Source organism: Moschus berezovskii, chromosome 8 (genome assembly GCF_049115385.1).
Source record: "Moschus berezovskii isolate FMDL1 chromosome 8, NW_MosBer_1.0, whole genome shotgun sequence".
NCBI lineage: Eukaryota > Metazoa > Chordata > Mammalia > Artiodactyla > Moschidae > Moschus > Moschus berezovskii.
Window position 1 is genome coordinate 38,136,760 of NC_142467.1, and position 18,297 is coordinate 38,155,056.

Here is an 18,297-nt window from a genome sequence, read left to right on the forward strand (position 1 = left end):
TAGGAAATGGGAACCCACTCCAGTATTCTTTCCTGGGAAATCCCATTGACAAGGAGACTGGCAGGCTGCAGTCCATGGGGTTACACAGAGAACTTGACTGAAGAAACATAGCATATTTCCTTTTTCCTCACGCTGAGCTCAGAATTATGTGGAGAATAAAGACATATTTGTAATGCTAGTTTCTTTTCAAATTTTAATTCAACAAGGAATTGATTATATAGTTTTTGTTTCAGAAATAGTTTATATTTTAAATATATATATAAAAAAAGCAAAACCAAAAAGCATTTCTATCACTTGTCATCTTGCCACACAGATATACCACTGTTAATATTTATATTTGTTTTACATACTTTTCCCCAAATATGTATCTATTTTTCCAAAATGGAATCACATTGTGCATATTGTTTTACAGTATTCTTCATAAAATACTAATAAATACAGAAATAGTAGTATGTTGCGAACATCTGTTAATATTTTTACAATGTTATTTGATTCCTCTATCAGTTCAGTTCAGTTCAGTCGCTCAGTCCTGTCTGATTCTTTAAGACTCTTTGAGACCCCGTGGACTACAGCACTCCAGGCCTCCCTGTCCATCACCAACTCCCGGAATTTACCCAAACTCGTGTCCATTGAGTTGGTGATGCCATCCAACCATCTCATCCTCTGTCGTCACTTTCTCCTCCCACCTTCGATCTTTCCCAGCATCAGGGTCTTTTCCAATGAGTCAGTTCTTTCCATCAGGTGGCCAAAGTATTGGAGCTTCCGCTTCAGCACCAGTCTTTCCAATGAATATTCAGGACTGAATTCCTTTAGGATAGACTGGTTGGCTCTCCTTGCAGTCCAAGGGACTCTCAAGAGTCTTCTCCAACACTGCAGTTCAAAAGCATTGATTCTTTGGTGCTCAGCCTTCTTTATAGTCCAACTCTCACATACATACATTACTACTGGAAAAACCATAGCTTTGACTAGACAGACCTTTGCTGACAAAGTAATGTCTCTGCTTTTTAATATGCTGTCTAGGTTTGTCATAACTTTTCTTCCATGGAGCAGGTGCATTTTAATTTCTTGGCTGCAATCAGTATCTGCAGTGATTTTGGAGCCCCCAAAAATAAAGTCTGACACCGTTTCCACTGTTTCTCCATCTATTTCCCATGAAGTGATGGGACCAGATGCCATGATCTTAGTTTCCTGAATGTTGAGCTTTAAGCCAACTTTTTCACTCTCCTCTTTCATTTTCATCAAGAGGCCTTTGAGTTCCTCTTCACTTTCTGCCATAAGGGTGGTGTCATCTGCATATCTGAGGTTATTGATATTTCTCCCGGGAATCTTGATTCCAGCTTATGCTTCATCCAGCCTGGCATTTTACATGATATACTCTGCATATAAGTTAAATAAGCAGGGTGACAATATACAACCTTGATGTACTCCTTTCCCTATTTGGAACCAGTCTGTTGCTCCATGTCCAGTTGTAACTGTTGCTTCCTGACCTGCATACAGATTTTTTAGGAGACAGGTAAGGTGGGTGTTCATTGGAAGGACTGATGCTAAAGCTGAAACTCCAATAATTTGGCCACCTCATGCGATGAATTGACTCACTGGAAAAGACTCTGATGCTGGGAAGGATTGGGGATGGGAGGAGAAAGGGATGACAGAGAATGAGATGGCTGGATGGCATCACCGACTCTATGGACATGAGTTTGAGTGAACTCTGGGAGTTGGTGATGGACAGGGAGGCCTGGCATGCTGTGATTTGTGGGGTCGCAAAGAGTCGGACATGACTGAGTGACTGAACTGAACTGAACTGAAGGTGCTCTGGTACTCCCCATCTCTAGAAGAATTTTCCACACTTTGTTGTGATCCACACAGTCAAAGGTTTTGGCATAGTCAGTAAAGCAGAAGAAGATGTTTTCTTGGAACTCTCGTGCTTTTTTGATGAGCCAACAGATGTTGGCAATTTGATCTCTGGTTCCTCTGCCTTTTCTAAATCCAGCTTGAACATCTGGAAGTTCACTGGTCACGTACTGTTGAAGCCTGTCTTGGAGAATTTTGTGCATTACTTTGCTAGTGTGTGAGATGAGTGCAATTGTGCGTTAGTTTGAACATTCTTTGGCATTGCCTTTCTTTGTGACTGGAATGAAAATCGGCCATTCCAGTCCTGTGGCTACTGCTGAGATTTCCAAATTTGCTGGCATATCGAGTGCAGCACTTTAACAGCATCATCTTTTAGGATAAGAAATAGATCAACTGTAATTCCATCACCTCCACCAGCTTTGTTCATAGTGATGCTTCCTAAGACCCACTTGACTTCACATTCCAGGATGTCTGGCTCTAGGCAAGTGATCACACCATTGTGATTACCTGGGTCGTGAAGATCTTTTTTTGTATAGTTCTTCTGTGTATTCTTGCCACCTTTTCTTAATATCTTCTGCTTCTGTTGTATCCATACCACTTCTGTCCATTTCTATATATTCCATTATGTGTTAATGCTTTGTTGTATTTACTCAGTTTCATGCTGATGAACACTTAGGTCTCTCTTTTATTGCTAATTGAGTAGTACATATTTTGGAGGGGATAAATGTACATTGTCTTTCATTCTTTCGCCTCTTTCAATACATAGTCTTTTATCACTACTTTCTAAGCCCTGTTTCAAGCATTGAGATACAGTGATGAACAAATTTAGGAACGTTTTATATTTTCATGGAACTTACCTTCTAGTTGAGAGAAATGAAAAATTAAAAAGTAACCAATAAATGATTGAAAAGTGAAAGTGAAGTCACTTAGTCATGTCCGACTCTTTGTGACCCCACGGACTATAGCCTATCACGCTCCTCTGTCCATGGGATTTTCCAGGCAAGAGTACTGGTGTGAGTTGCTATTTCCCTCTCCAGAGGATCTTCCTGACCCAGGGATCGAACCCGGGTCTCCCACATTGTAAGCAGACGGTTTACCATCTGAGCCACGTTGAAAAAAGTGATCAGTGCTATAAACATAATAAAAATAGGGACTGTGTTAAGGTTTGAAGGGGTTGGGAGTTAGATGATCAAAGAATCGACAGTCCAGGTTCAATGCATGATATAGGATGCTCGGGGCTGGTGCACTGGGATGCCCCAGAGGGATGATATGGAGAGGGAGGTGGGAGGGGGAGAGAAAAAGAAAAAATAAAAAAAAGAAAGTCTCACTGGGTAGATTTTACCTTTTAGTTGAGCTCTGAGTATCAAGGTGGGGAGAACCAATCATACTTAGGACATAATTTTTCCAATTAGCCATTAGTTAGAACAAGGTTTCTAAGGCTGAAAGAGCTTGTGATGTTTGTAAAAGAGAAGAAAAGCTAGCATGGATAGTCTTAGTGAGTTGAGGTGAGGGACGTGCAGAGATAATAGGGTATGAGATCAAAGAAGTGTGCGGGACCTTTAAGGCCAAAGTTGTAAGTTTGTGTTTTACTCTGAATGCATTGAAAAGCCTTTGATAGTTAACGAAGGTCTAAATGTGATCTGCTTTTTGTTTCCATTGCTATGGGAGGGAAAGAGTCAGAAGCAAGGAAACAATAAGAGTGGCATCATAATCACACACAATGGTGTCAGAAGCCAGGTTATTAGCGCTGGAAACAGAAGAGTAAGAGAGTTGCGGTATATTTGGAGATAAACTGTCAATGTGTACTGCTTAATTATTTTCTACAAATGTCCTTGGGATGCAAATATCAGAACAAAGGGTATGCACAGGTGAGAGACCTCTGCACAAGTTTCCAAGTGTTTTCGAGGAAATTTGTACCATTTAACAGGTAGTGGTAGTTTCTCCCATTTACTTACTGTGCACAGTATTGTATACACTGGCATGAGGAACAATCTTCACTCTCAAGAGGATAACAGTTTATGATGCTGAGAATGTACTTACCATGTAATTACTATGAATGTGCTCACTCTGCTTACTATGGTGTTTTTTAGGTGATAATTTCTACATCAGAAGTAATGTTTACCACCACAAGGGAGTAAAAACAGAAGTTTTTAATACAGGAAATAATCCATCTTAATCTTTGGAATTCAGCCCTCTTGTGTTACCTTTTTGAATGGTGGAAAAGCCAAACAAAAACAAAGACTTATCTAAACATTCCCCAAATTAAAACACTATGCAGAAAATGATAGTGAAAGTTATAAATGAGCTGTTTTAACAAACTATCATGGAGTTTTATTCATAAATAATAATAATAACATGATGCAAACTTGCATTATGTTTAAATGATAATAATAATAACATAATGCAAACTTGCATTATGTTTAAATGAACTTAAATTTGCATTCAGAGTTTCTGTATCACAGCTTTTGCTTCCTTTGCCCTGTGTTACAAAAGCCAGAAACTCATATTCTTAGCTCAGACCCTCAATTTTTATCTAGTTCAGTTGTTGTTGTTCAGTTGCTCAGTTGTGTCCGATTCTGCGACCCCGTGGACTGCAGCACGCCAAGCTCCCCTGTCCTTCCCCATCTCCTGGAGTTTGTTCAAACTCATGTCCATTGATTTGGTGATGCCATCCAACCATCTCATCCTCTGTCGCCCCCTTCTCCTCATGCCCTCAATTTTTCCCAGCATCAGGGTCTTTTCCAATGAGTAGGCTCTTCACATCAGGTGGCCAAAGTATTGGAGCTTCAGCTTCAGCATCAGTCCTTCCAGTGAATATTGAGAGTTGAGTTCCTTTAGGATTGACTAGCTAAGTTAGAGGAAAATAACACATGATACTATATTAGACTCAGTTATTATTTCAGCAATGGGTAATTAAAATGAAGCTAAAAAATACTCTCTTTGAAAATTATAAATCCTGAGCAGATAGAGATTTCTCTGAAGTTATCTAATTTGAAGACAACATTGTTACATGTAAGACCAGGAAGCAAGATTAATCCCCAAAGCTCAAGATTCTATCTAGCACAGCAGCAGCAATTTTCAAACCTTAGATGATGTAGTTGCAATAGGTAAAGTAAGTTAAACAAACCACACATTATCAGTGGTGAAAATAAGCCTTAAACCCTGATCATTACAAAAGTAATTATTGGGTGTCCTTGTGTACTCCGATGGCAGAACAAACACGTGTGAACCCAGTTCCCTGCAACACCATCTTCTCCCCAAATAGAGAAATTAAAAAAAAAAAACACAAAGATGGGGAAAATGCCATAATTACATTTACAATTGTTCCCATATGTGTAAATATGCATTGCAAAAAAGAAGGAAGCTACATAGATTGGGAATGGTGAGAGCTCCAGAGAAGTAAATGCATGTTAAGAACCATAGACGTTAATGAAGGTAGGGAGAATGCTGAAGCAAGCCCAGGTGGGATTACATGCCACCCAAGTGCAACTTGTAGGATTGAGACCAGCATAAGATGCTGCATCCAGAGGGGAAGTCTGTACTGAAAATAGGAACCCTCTGTGGCCAGAATGATGCCTCTAGTCTATGAAAGGAGTGGGTAGAAAGAATGAGGCTTAAGAAGATATTTCTCATTATTTAATGATAAAACATCTTAAATGGCTTATGTCGGTATTTACTACTTTTGGTTTGTCTTATTAGTTAAGCATAGTCAGCTGACTGAATATGTTGATTCAGGTTTAGGTGAAAGAAGAGAAATAGAAATTTGGAAAATATGCAAAACCCCAAAACACAGTGATTATAGAAGTTAGCCTAATAACCTTATTGTTTTCATAGTTCTAAAGTACCTACCCCAAGATATCTATTGGTTATGAAGGAAAATAGTAATGTCCCAGTGGAAAAACCTGACAGATACACTGTTTACCAACCATTTAAGATGAATATCCTCATCAGTAATAAGACATATTGACATCAGTTCTGTTCAGTTGCTCAGTCGTGTCCGACTTTTTGCAACCCCATGGACTGCAGCACACCAGGCTTCCCTATCCATTACCAACTCCTGGCGTTTGCATGCCTAGTGAGTTGGTGATGCCATCCAACCATCTCATCCTCTGTCATCCCCTTCTCCTTTTGCCTTCAATCTTTCCCAGCATCAAGGTCTTTTTCCAATGAGTCAGTTCTTTGCATCAGATGGCCAAAGTGTTGGAGTTTCAGCTTTAGCGTCAGTCCTTCCAATGAATATTCAGGACTGATTTCCTTTAGGATGGACTGGTTGGATCTCCTTGCAATTGATACTCCCTGCAGTTGATATTGTCATCATGTACCCCTTATATAATGGATACAGTGTTCTTTGGTAATATTCTGGCCAAAACTATATAAGCTAAATCTAATCATGAGCACACTCAAACTGACAGACTTTCTACAAGATCTACTGACCAATATTCTGAAAGCATTATTGTCATCAAAGACAAGGAAAGGTTGAGGAACTCTCACAGATTGAAGGATGTTAAGGAACAGAACAACTAAAGGCATGGTGGGATCTTGGATTGTACCCTGGAACAGAAGAAGAACATTAGTGAATAAATGAGTGCTATTCTAATAAGGTCTGTTGTCTAGTAAGTAGTATTATATTAATAAACATTTGTTCTGTGACTATGCAAAATGTTAATCTTAGAGAAGGCTGTGTGAAAAGTATTCAGAAGCCTTCTGAACTAATTTTTGTTTTAACTAAAGTTAAATACTTATAAATTTAAAAGAAAATAGCAAAATAATAAAATAAAATGTTTTATATAGGTAGATATCCATCTATCAATATCCAATAGTAGGAAGTAAACATGTAGCAGAAAAACGTTTGTAGAGCAAGAATAGGCAATTCACAAAATAATCAAGTTAGAAAAGATAGTAAATACATACACAAATTATTTCCTGCCATATATTTTATAGAACAGTACACCAAACAATGGGAAAGGTTGGGGGCGGGAGGAGAAGGGGACGACAGAGAATGAGATGGCTGGATGGCATCACTGACTCTGTGGACACGAGTTTGAGTGAACTCCAGGAGTTGGTGATGGACAGGGAGGCCTGGCGTGCTGTGATTCATGGGGTCACGGAGAGTCGGACACGACTGAGCGACTGAACTGAACTGAACTGAACTGAACACCAAACAAATAAACAGGTTTTGAATCTTGGTATTAGAAATGGATTAGAGAATAGCAGGAAATAATTATAAAAGTATTTTAGATATTTAGGAGATTTTGAAAGGCAAAAGCATTTGAATAAAAGTGTGACAAAGCATATCTTAGAGTGGAATTATTTTATTCCTAGAGATGGACTTGAAAATTACCTAGTTCAGTTGTCTCATTGTACACATGGGGAACTGAATCTGTAACCACTTAGTGGAAGGCTGATGAGGCATCATGTCACCTGGTATGCATTCAGTTCAGTTCAGTTCAGTTCAGTCGCTCAGTCGTGTCCGACTCTCCGCGACCCCATGAATCACAGCACGCCAGGCCTCCCTGTCCATCACCAACTCCCGGAGTTCACTCAAACTCATGTCCTTCGAGTCGGTGATGCCATCCAGCCATCTCATTCTCTGTCATCCCCTTCTCCTCCTGCCCCCAATTCCTCCCAGCATCAGTCTTTTCCAGTGAGTCAACTCGTCGCATGAGGTAGCCAAAGTATTGGAGTTTCAGCTTCAGCATCAGTCCTTCCAATGAACACCCAGGATTGATCTCCTTTAGAATGGACTGGTTGGATCTCCCTGCAGTCCAAGGGACTCTCAAGAGTCTTCTCCAGCACCACAGTTCAAAAGCATCAATTCTTCGGCAATCAGCTTTCTTCACAGTCCAACCCTCACATCCGTACATGACCACGGGAAAAACCATAGCCTTGACTAGAAGGACCTTTGTTGGCAAAGTAATGTCTCTGCTTTTTAATATACTATCTAGGTTGGTCATAACTTTCCTTCCAAGGATTAGGTGACTTATTTTGTAGCATGGCTCTCTTGCCTCCAGATGTCAGAGCAGCTCTTTTTTACCCCAGTTTCTAAGTTAATTAGCTTGAGTTTCTTCTTTTGAGTTGGAAACAGAGACTCCTTCACCTCAACCAGGGTTACAACAGAGGGACATGAAAATACCTGAGTAAGAACCTGAGCGTGTCTTTTCTTAGAGATCATGGGCTTGTTTGTTTGTTTTTACTCAAGCAGTTTTAAATTTTATTTTTTAAATTTACATACAGAAGATGCACTCATGTTGGTGTATCATTCTGAATTAATTAAAGTTGTGTAACCACCACTGCAGTTAAGATGCAGAACAATTCTACTACCCAAAATCATTCCTGCATTCTGTCAATTTGTGGTCACGCTCTCCTCCATCTCAAATCCCAGATAAGCTCTCATGTATTCTTGGTCCCTCAGTTTTACCAAAATGTCATATAAATGGAATCATATATCATGTTTTTTTTTTTTTAATCTTGCTTCTTTGACTTAACTTTCTTTGAAAACCAGTGATGATGTTGCATGTATCAGGAGCTGCTTTCGACATGTGCTCAGGAGTGGGTTTGCTGCCTTGTATGTCAAATGTCTATTAGTGGTATAAGAAATTGTCCAATTGTTTTCCAGGTGGTTGCCTATTTGTATTCCCACCCACCATTGCAGTTTTAGTTGCTCTGAATTATCAGCAGCAATTGAAATGGTCAGTTGTGCTTTTGTTTTGTTTTATTTTGAGAGCCTTATTTAACATATTACTTAGTTTTAAGGTTTGGAGACCACCTGCCTTTGGGATGTGGGAATGTCATGTTTACAAATTTCACATATGCAGCAGTGAATTTGTGGGTCTCATACTCAGAAGCGAGATCTTAGACATCTATCTTGCTTACTTGTTTCCTTATTTATTTGCTTATTTAATTATTTATTTACATTTGCATGCTCCAGTTGATTCACATTACGTGCTGAAAATTTTATACTTTCTCAAATCTACTACCATTTTACCTTCATCAGAAATCTTTGAGTGTATTTATGTGGGTTTATTTGTAGGTTTTACTATTTTATTGATCTTTGTTTCTATCATTACTACACTGTCATACTGTCTTAGTGTAGTTCCCTAGTAAGTCTAGAAATCAGATAGTGTGAATCCTCCAATTTTATTCTTTTCCTTTGAAATCGTTTTGTTTATTCTTATTCCTTTGCTTGCCATATAAACTTTAGAATCAGCATATCTACAGAAATCCTACTCAAATATTAATTGAGATTAAATTTTATCTATAGAGCAATTTGAGAAGAATTGACATCTTAACAATGCTCATTTCTTCAAATCCAGGAACTTGGTGTATCTCTCCATTTGTTTATACTTTGGCTGTGTTTGTGTGAGTATGTATTACTTTAAGAAGATAAAAGGAAGAAAAAACAAAACAAATAAGAAACTCACCATTGTAATAGGTTTTCTTCATATTTTGATTCTCTGCCAGTCTGCCTACTAGACTTTTCTTTGCACAGTCCTTAGGTAGTGACTTTTTAATTCTTTCCAGGATGGTTAGTTGTGATTAGTGGGAAAGAGAGCCTGTAGTAGGCATACTCCATTTTGTCCGGCATTGAAAGTTCACTGGTTTTAGTTTTGATTATGATTATCTAAGTCCTTCTTGCATGGTGATGCCATGGACTGTGGAGCATCCAGAAGTGATTTACTTTTTTTTTTTTTCATTTTGAATAAACCAAATCTGAGACAGCTTCCTGAAAGTAGGCTTGTTGGATGGGTTTAAAGAATACGTTTTCTACATAAAAGCTCAAAGCATTCATTCTGGGCGCATGAGGACCTGGGAGAGAAAGGGTAGAACATAGAACCTTTCTTTCCTTCTATGTCCAAGAGCTTTTATTTTGATTCAGGAACTTCTTCCTTTCTTGACAGTGTCTTGATGTGTCATTTAAAAATAAAAGATATGAAAATTGATGTGACAGTTAGCAGAATCACTGGGGTCTGTCTGGGAGCATTTCTTATCAGGCACTGCCTTGCTGACAAATAACAGGAGTTAGCATATGACTCAAGATCTCACAATATCACCATTTATTTAGCCCCAAAGAAAATACAATTTCCTGTGTCCTAACACATCTCAGCACTTCCAAACTGTGTTATCTGCCCTAAATCTTTAGAGGGCTTATGTAGCTTTATCTTCTAATAGAGATAATAATCAAATTTTCCATTTTATGTCTAAGAATTCGAAATCACTAAGTGTGTTCTCTCGAGCACACTGTAAATTATTTGTTTTATTTATGGCCAAGTTTTTAGGCCATTTGTTACACAGAGACATATAAAAATGTTTCTGATCCATTGTCTGTTCTCTAGTTACATAATTCATATCTTCACCTTTGCTTTTATTATAAATCAAGATGCTGTGGTAGAGATCCTCAGACTAATTCTTTATTAAGAACTAGAGTGTGATGAAACAGTTCAAAGCACTGACTAAAGTAACACACTCAAGAAAATTTCACCTACAGTTATTTAATATACTTTTGCTGTTGTTCAGTCGCTAAGTTGTTTCTGACTCTTTGCGTCCCCATGGACTGCAACACGCCAGGCTTCCCTGTCCCTCACTATCTCCCAGAGTTTGCTCAAATTCATGTCCACTGAGTTGGTGGAATATCTTTTGTGTAGGGGTGTTAGTCATTCAGTCTTGCCCGACTCCCTTTATGATATTAATATTCTTCTGTTAGAATATTAATTTGATTCTGTACTTCTCATTCAGAAGTCAGCTCCACACTGACTCCTAAATGAGATAAAAATCTGTATGTTTGTGAAACCAGGAAAAATATTTAATTTTTTTTGCCAGAGGATTATACTTTTCCTATGAAACTGTTTAATGCTTTTATCAGGTGATAACTTGCAAGTCATATTTTAAAATTCCATAACCATATTAACATGTAGAAATCTCAGCAAGGGTTGAAGAAACTCAGGGACTTCACAGAGATTGAAGTGTGTATGTTATCCACAAGAGTAATCGGGTATGTGCAGAAATCCAATAGACTTAGTTTATTGAACATTCATTCATTCATTATTTGTGCCCTAGGACTGTGCTGGCTTTGAGGTTGCAGAGATGATTAATACTTGATTCTAGTTTTGTTTTTTTTAAGCCCTCAAGTAGGGCATTGTGAACTGATTTTAAAATAGAATAGTAATTATCCTTTTCAAATGAATACTTAGTCCTTCATTTAGTCATTCAAATGAGGGTGAGAGAGCAATTACATTGTAGCCATGGGCCTCTAAGGGAGAAAACATGTCACAAGATGTATGTAAGTGCTTTATTCATAATATATAGCTTTCTGTAGTCCACAGATTACATTTGAGTTACACATTTAATTGTCTTAATAACCTTCTGATAGATCAAGCATGTATTAAAAGCCCCATTTATAGTTAATGGAACTGAAGTAAAAAGAAGTTATGTAAATTTATGTCCTAGAAATAGTTAGGAAATGCTGGAGCCTGGGACTCTAAGACCAGTGCACAATTTATAACAACCACTGTTTCTCCAAAGTAAGGAGACTTGTCTGATGATCCGGAATTTCTAAAATTCTGATGAAATACTAACTGAACTTATATTTTTTAGATAGGTAGGAAGCTATTTGAGATAAGTCTCAATATAAATGATACCTCCAGTAGGAAGCTCACCTTGATTAGACAGATACAGATTTTCATATGAACTCATAATTACTACTATAATCAATTGACCATTTTTTGCAATTGTATTTATTTCCCACCCAAAGCAATCCTGAGTACCCTCCTTTAGAAAGACAAATTGCTTATAATTATTTATAATTATTCCTTACCATCTTTATTCCTTAGTGAGTGAAAGTCACTCAGTCATGTTCAACTCTTTACAATCCCATGGACTGTGTAGAATTCTCCAGACCAGAATACTGAAGTGGGTAGCCTTTTCTTTCTCCAGGGGATCTTCCCAACCCAGGGATTGAACCCAGGTCTCCCACATTGCAGGCAGATCCTTTACCCACTAAGCCACAAGGGAAGCCCTATTCCTGAGTAATATATAGTAAATTTCAAAAGGATATGCTCTCTTCACTTTTGTACTTACTGTGGTGCCCAGTGCATAGTGTGGGCTGAGTTGGAATGGATTTAGTAAATTAATATTTGCAAATATGTGAATTTGACATGAGTTTGAGCAAGCTCCGTGAGTTGATGATAGACAGGGAAGCGTGGCGTGCTGCAGGCCATGAGGCTGCAGATTCAGACATGACTGAGCGACTGAACTGAACTGAATTTGTGAATAGTATATGTTTATAGTATTTGGTTGCATATATTTTCTTGTGAATACTCAAGTGTTTGCTTATCTCCCAATTCCATTTAGGTACAAAATAACCTTTTTTTTTTTTTTTTTTAATCTTCTCAATTTCACAGGATTATACCTTGACAATGTACTTTCAGCAAGCTTGGAGAGATAAGAGGCTGTCCTATAACGTAATACCTTTAAACTTGACTCTGGACAATAGAGTGGCAGACCAACTCTGGGTCCCTGATACCTACTTCCTGAATGATAAGAAGTCGTTTGTGCACGGAGTGACCGTCAAGAACCGCATGATCCGCCTGCATCCAGATGGGACAGTCCTTTATGGCCTCAGGTCTGTAGTGACCATTTCAAAATTGAACTTTTCCTGAGCACAGTACTTACTGCTCTTTATTGAAGGGAAATATTATGCTATTTTCCTGAGTCCTCCTTTAATTCTGCTGATAAGCAGTTAAACCTCCTATTCAATAGACATCTGAGAGCTTAGGGTAGCATGTTTACAAAGGGACTTATCCCCAGCTAAGCCTAAGTTTTTTTCTGAATTATCTTCCAATATCAGCTGCTGATCCTAAAGCTGCTTTCTTTAAGAGGTAGGGATAAGCAATATTAAAATAGCTTACACATGGGTTTTCTTTAAAGTGGAAAAAAGTTATGAATGCCCAATACTTGTTTGAATGTGGCAGATGCTCTGTTTCCTGAATTATTCCTGAGCTCTGTGAACTGAATCTGGCCTTCCAAGGACACGAAGGCTTTCTGTGTCCTCTCACCTCCAAGGAGTAATCAGACTTGCAAATAAATAAAGCCATCATCTCATGTTTATTAATAGTGAATTGACACTATTAAATGTACCTTTATAGTAGAAAAGAATTGTGATGCTCTGCTCTCTTTGGAGGATGAGTTGTGAAATATGAGTTTCTTCTTTAAAAAGCTTATTTTGTATTAGATCGTTCCCTGGAAAAATGATGAAGATAAAAGATATCTGTCTTACTCTGAAAACATCTCAGGATAAAGAATTCCTCTGCATTATTGGGGGGAAAAAAAACAACGATATTTTGTAATGTTCAATGTGTCTGATATATTCTGTTTTACATAAACACTTGATGACTTTATCATAATGATGATGATAATAACAGTATTGTTATTCATTATTTATTGAACACACTTGTTAGGGGTTAGACATTAGTTAGTACACTCTGTGGGTTATTACAGTTATGCTGACTTGCAACAACCTCATAAGTTAAAACTGTTATGGTCTTTATTTCATATGAAAGCTGGTATAGCTTGTCTAAGATCACAGAGACGTAAACAGTGAAAATGGGATCCCAGTCCTGTTCTAAGTTCAGAGCCAGAGCTCATAACCGTTAGCCTAGGATGCCTCTCACTCTGGCATTGTTCCTGTCTGTTACATCTCATTTTCATTATCTACTGTATTCAGTTCCTGATTCTGTTTGGTTCATTGTCTTAGATCCTTATAAGCCAGCTTCTTTGTTTATCCTATTTGTAGAGAGAATGGCATTTGTTTATCAAGGGAGGGAGAGAGTGTAGCAAAGAGAGATCATGTTTGTACTCCATCAGCCATTGAAAGTAAAGAGATGCATTGGATACTGGCTCTGCTCACATACAGGCCTTATGGAAAAAGGGAAACAGTGGAAAAATAAAGGCATTAAGCCAATAATCAGACAAAAACGGTGGTGGCTGTTCATTCTTATCAAGACCAACTGGATACCATTGCTATAAATCATCACTCTCTTAGCCCTGCTTCCAACAAGGACTGTCAACAACACATGCAAGTTCCTGAATACATCTGATGTCCATAAAATTAACATTTCTACTTGAAGAAGGCTCATGGATTGTGATTGTTCTATCAGTTGTATAGTTAGTTCTGAATATGAAATTGGAGAGGTTTTTCAGGAAATTTGTATGTATCTCTTTCCAGTTTTTAACTGATAGATCAATTTATTTCATGATTGAAGTTTGATGCAGGCTGGATATCCCTTCTAATAGCAGAAGTTTCATTTTTCAATAAATAAGTGAAAGGAACTCAATTAAAATCACTACTGCTGGGTTGATTCAGATCTGCTTAATTCCTCCTGCTATTTACCTACCCCCCTGACCTCAGTTGTTCTACATCCTGACCTCAGTCCTTAGTTTGCTAAAAAATTTAACTTGTATCTATGTTCAGTAGTGACTGACTTCCAACAGCATTTAGAATAGTAATAGTATTATTAGTAGTTAGTGGTAAAGCATTTGTCTACAATGCGGGAGACCTGGGTTCGATCCCTGGGTTGGGAAGATTCCCTGGAGAAGGAAATGGCAACCCACTCCAGTACTCTTGCCTAGAAAATCCAATGGACGGAGGAGCCTGGTGTCCATGGGGTCGCAAAGAGTCGGACACGACTGAACGACTTCACTTCTTCTTCACTTCAGTACTCATTAAAGGATTTAGTCTGTACTTGGCACTGCGCCAGAACATTCCTTATATAATCTCATTTAATATTAACTTTAATTCCTACAAAGTGGGCACTGTTGGTTTGTTGTTTGATTGGTTTTTCCTTCTTACATGAAGAAACTCTGGAACTTGTATACCAAGTTGTACAGCTACTGCCCAGGAAAGCATAATTGTTTGAATACAAAGATGTTGCTCTTTATCATCATTCTATCCGACTCCGTAGGTACTTGCAAGTGGAAGTAAAGAATAGTAGAAATCACCTGAGAGCATGCAAAGGAAAAAAAGGAAGGTAAAGAATAGTGAGATGGAAATAGATTGCATTGAGCCACAGATACAGACTTTGTTCTGATTGATAGAATAAGTCCCTGAAGAACTATAGTCCTGAGTCATCAGTAGAAGGTTCACTTTTAGGTTCTGAGATTCACACCAATCCCAGTTTACAAAGGGATGATTTTTGGTGTGTGGAATCTTGGGGGACAGAAAAGATCATTGCAAAGAAATCGATAAAGGCAAGTTTCATCAGTTGGAATAAGGAGAGCTGAAAGGCAACCATGGTGCCAAGTACAGACCTGGATATAGAAAACTGGTACAAGGAAGGCTTTAAATATCAAGGCAGTGATGAAGAAATTGGGTAGAACAAATCCTCTGGGCTAAATGTCATGCATGTTCAAGGCAAAATCCTTTAAGGATTTAAGTGTTTCTTCTATTGAGATGTACAAAGATTGGTGGGGATGAGGGGGCTAGAGGGGAAGTCATTGAAGTCATTCAGGGATCTGAGTATGCCTCATGTAAAGTTTTCTTAGTGAAATTTTTAGGTGTTAAAACATATTGAAGATAATATAGTCTGAAGAATATTAATGTTTGTTTAATTTCATGGTGGATATACAGGTGTTTGGGCTTCCCTGGTGGTATAGCTGGTAAAGAATCCACCTGCAATGCAGGAGACCTGGGTTCAGTTCCTGGGTTGGGAAGATCCCCTGAAGAAGGGAAAGGCTACCCACTCTAGTATTCTGGTCTGGAGAATTCCATGGACTGTATTGTCCATGGGGTTGCAGAGAATCAGACACGACTGAGCAACTTTCACTTTCATGCAGGTGTTTGTCATGCTGTTCTTTCAACTTGTCTGCAGGTTTGAATTTTTCGTGATAAAATTTGGAAAAGAAAAATGGCCTTGGCATCTCTGGTTCTATTATCTAGGAAATAGCACTCAAGATTTAGAAGTCTGCAGCCAGAGAATGGTATTTCTCATCTCTTAGAGGTAGAGAATTACCTATATGTGACATGTACTTTTAGTAGTTGTGTGTGAAAACAAGGTCATCTCACCTTAGAGGATGTGTACTCAGTGGGTAGGGTCCTTGATTCCAGACAACCAAGCTGTGATCTTCCCGATCCAGGGATCAAACCCAGGTCTTTACATTGCAGGCAGATTCTTTACTGTCTGAGTCCCCAGGGAAGCCCTGATTGTTGTTGTTATTGCTATTGTTGTAGGTTGGACTTAACATTTTTTATTCTGATTGGATTTTTGTTTCCCCATTGCCAAAAGAATGGATGAGCAGCTTACTCTGTCATTCCATCACTCTTCAGGTTGATTATCATTTTAGAAGCAGAGCTCTGATGCTGTGCAGAGACAAAATTGCTCAGCACAACCAAATTCCTTAACAAAGTATTATGGCAATGGAATTTGTGTTTTAGCTTGGACTTTTGTCTCTGACCTCTTATTTAGCCTTAAGCATCTTCTTCAGGTTTTAATTTCCTCTTAAATAAAAAGGTGGGAGAAAAATAATGTAATTTTAATAACCCAGTCATCTTCTGAATCAAATGAGATTAATAAATGTAAAAAATTGATATTCTGACATCAGGCTGGAAAGTGAAATTAAATATTTGGAGAAGCATAGTACTTTGTAGATAATAAGTATGCCATGTTACTTAATATATGATAAAGAAATGAATGCTGGGGATATTTGATAAATAAACAGAAAGCTGGAACAGAGAAAGCTTTAGATAACAAGACAGTACTTTTATATTGTAGAATTTTACACCAGGTATCTTTCCATGATTCTTTGAAGACACTCCTTTGTCTTGAACAAAAAGAACAAGTGGAGCAGAAATGAGGAAGTCAGTTGAAGAGAATGGGAAAGGTCTAGGTCAGAAATGTCTAATATGAAAAAGAGAATTACTAAAATACTAAGAGGATTGTCAAACCGTTTTGAGATCACAAAATTACAGTGGAGCCAATTATCTCCAGCCATTGCTTTGGCAGCCTGAGATGAAGAAAAAGGAGGCTAGGTGCCTGGCTTAAGACCCAAGTGGCCATGACAGCCTTTTAAAAGTGTCCTGTAGCCACAGACCCAGTGTCTCGTTTCTGGCATGCACTCTAATTTTCATGTAATCAAGCATTGTATATTTTCTCTTAAACCAGGCCTTTCTTTTTATTCTCATAATGTCTTATCAAGCATCTATTTTTAAAACCTTATTGAAAGATCTACAGGAGTGTAATTAAGAAAAGTGATGAATAATGTTACTTTTCAAGTCTAAGTTTATAGTTTATGACTAAAGAGTAACAATATCCTTAAATAAAGATTCATACCTTCACTCTTGGCTAGTTGATGACTCAGTTATGCCAGTGTGATCATAAAATAAAATGCCTCCTTTATTTTATGATACTATATATATTTCTTTAAGAGACATGGCTAGAGGTAAGAAGAATATTTTCTTGAGATTAGCCCAGCTGTACAAGTGGTGACAACAGACTTTTCACTGTCTAGGCAGAAGAATTCCTAGCAATTTATAAAGCAAATATTTCAAATAGATTAATTATATTTAATACCAAGTTGGCCCAATCAAATTATTTTTCAGAACACTTCAAGGAAGAAATGGCATAGAAAATACAGAATTTCTGCTGATGAGTCCAACTAAAGCAAGTGAAAATCAGATGAATCTGGTGTTGACATTACTTGATAAAGACTGTTACATAGGTGTAATTTAGACTGTTGCTCAGTTCAGACAGTTCAGTCATTCAGTTGTGTCTGACTCTTTGCGACCCCATGAATTGCAGCACGCCAGGCCTCCCTATCCATCACCAACTCCCGGAGTTTACCCAAACTCATGTGAATCTAGTCGGTGATGCATTCCAGCCATCTCATTCTCTGTCGTCCCCTTCTCCTCCCACCCCCAATTCTTCCCAGCATCAGAGTCTTTTCCAGTTAGTCAACTCTTCGCATGAGGTGGCCAAAGTACTGGAGTTTCAGCTTCAGCATCAGTACTTCCAATGGACACCCAGGATTGATCTCCTTTAGGATGGACTGGTTGGATCTCCTTGCAGTACAAGGGACTCTCAAGAGTCTTCTCCAGCACCACAATTCAAAAGCATCAATTCTTCGGCGCTCAGATTTCTTCACAGTCCAACTCTCACATCCGTACATGACCACTGGAAAAACCATAGCCTTGACTAGATGGACATTTGTTGGCAAAGTAATGTCTCTGCTTTTTAATATGCTATCTAGGTTGATTATAGCTTTCCTTCCAAAAGCGTCTTTTAATTTCATGGCTGCAATCAGCATCTGCAGTGATTTTGGAGCCCCAAAAAATAAAGTCTGACACTGCTTCCACTGTTTCTCCATCTATTTCCCATGAAGTGATGGGACCAGATGCCATGATCTTTGTTTTCTGAATGTTGATCTGCAAGCCAACCTTTTCACTCTCCTCTTTCACTT

At 38.2% G+C, this 18,297-nt stretch overlaps 1 protein-coding gene across 3 annotated transcripts in view; it reads left to right on the plus strand.

Moving 5' to 3' along the window:
- The window catches only part of GABRB2 (gamma-aminobutyric acid type A receptor subunit beta2), a 283,075-nt gene that overhangs the window by 93,532 nt on the left and 171,246 nt on the right, over positions 1–18,297 (plus strand). For all 3 annotated transcript variants that reach the window (XM_055430093.2, XM_088838352.1, XM_088838351.1), the window contains exon 4: positions 12,249–12,469. In XM_055430093.2, coding sequence (XP_055286068.1) covers positions 12,249–12,469 — 221 coding nt within the window. The remainder of the gene's footprint in view (positions 1–12,248; positions 12,470–18,297) is intronic.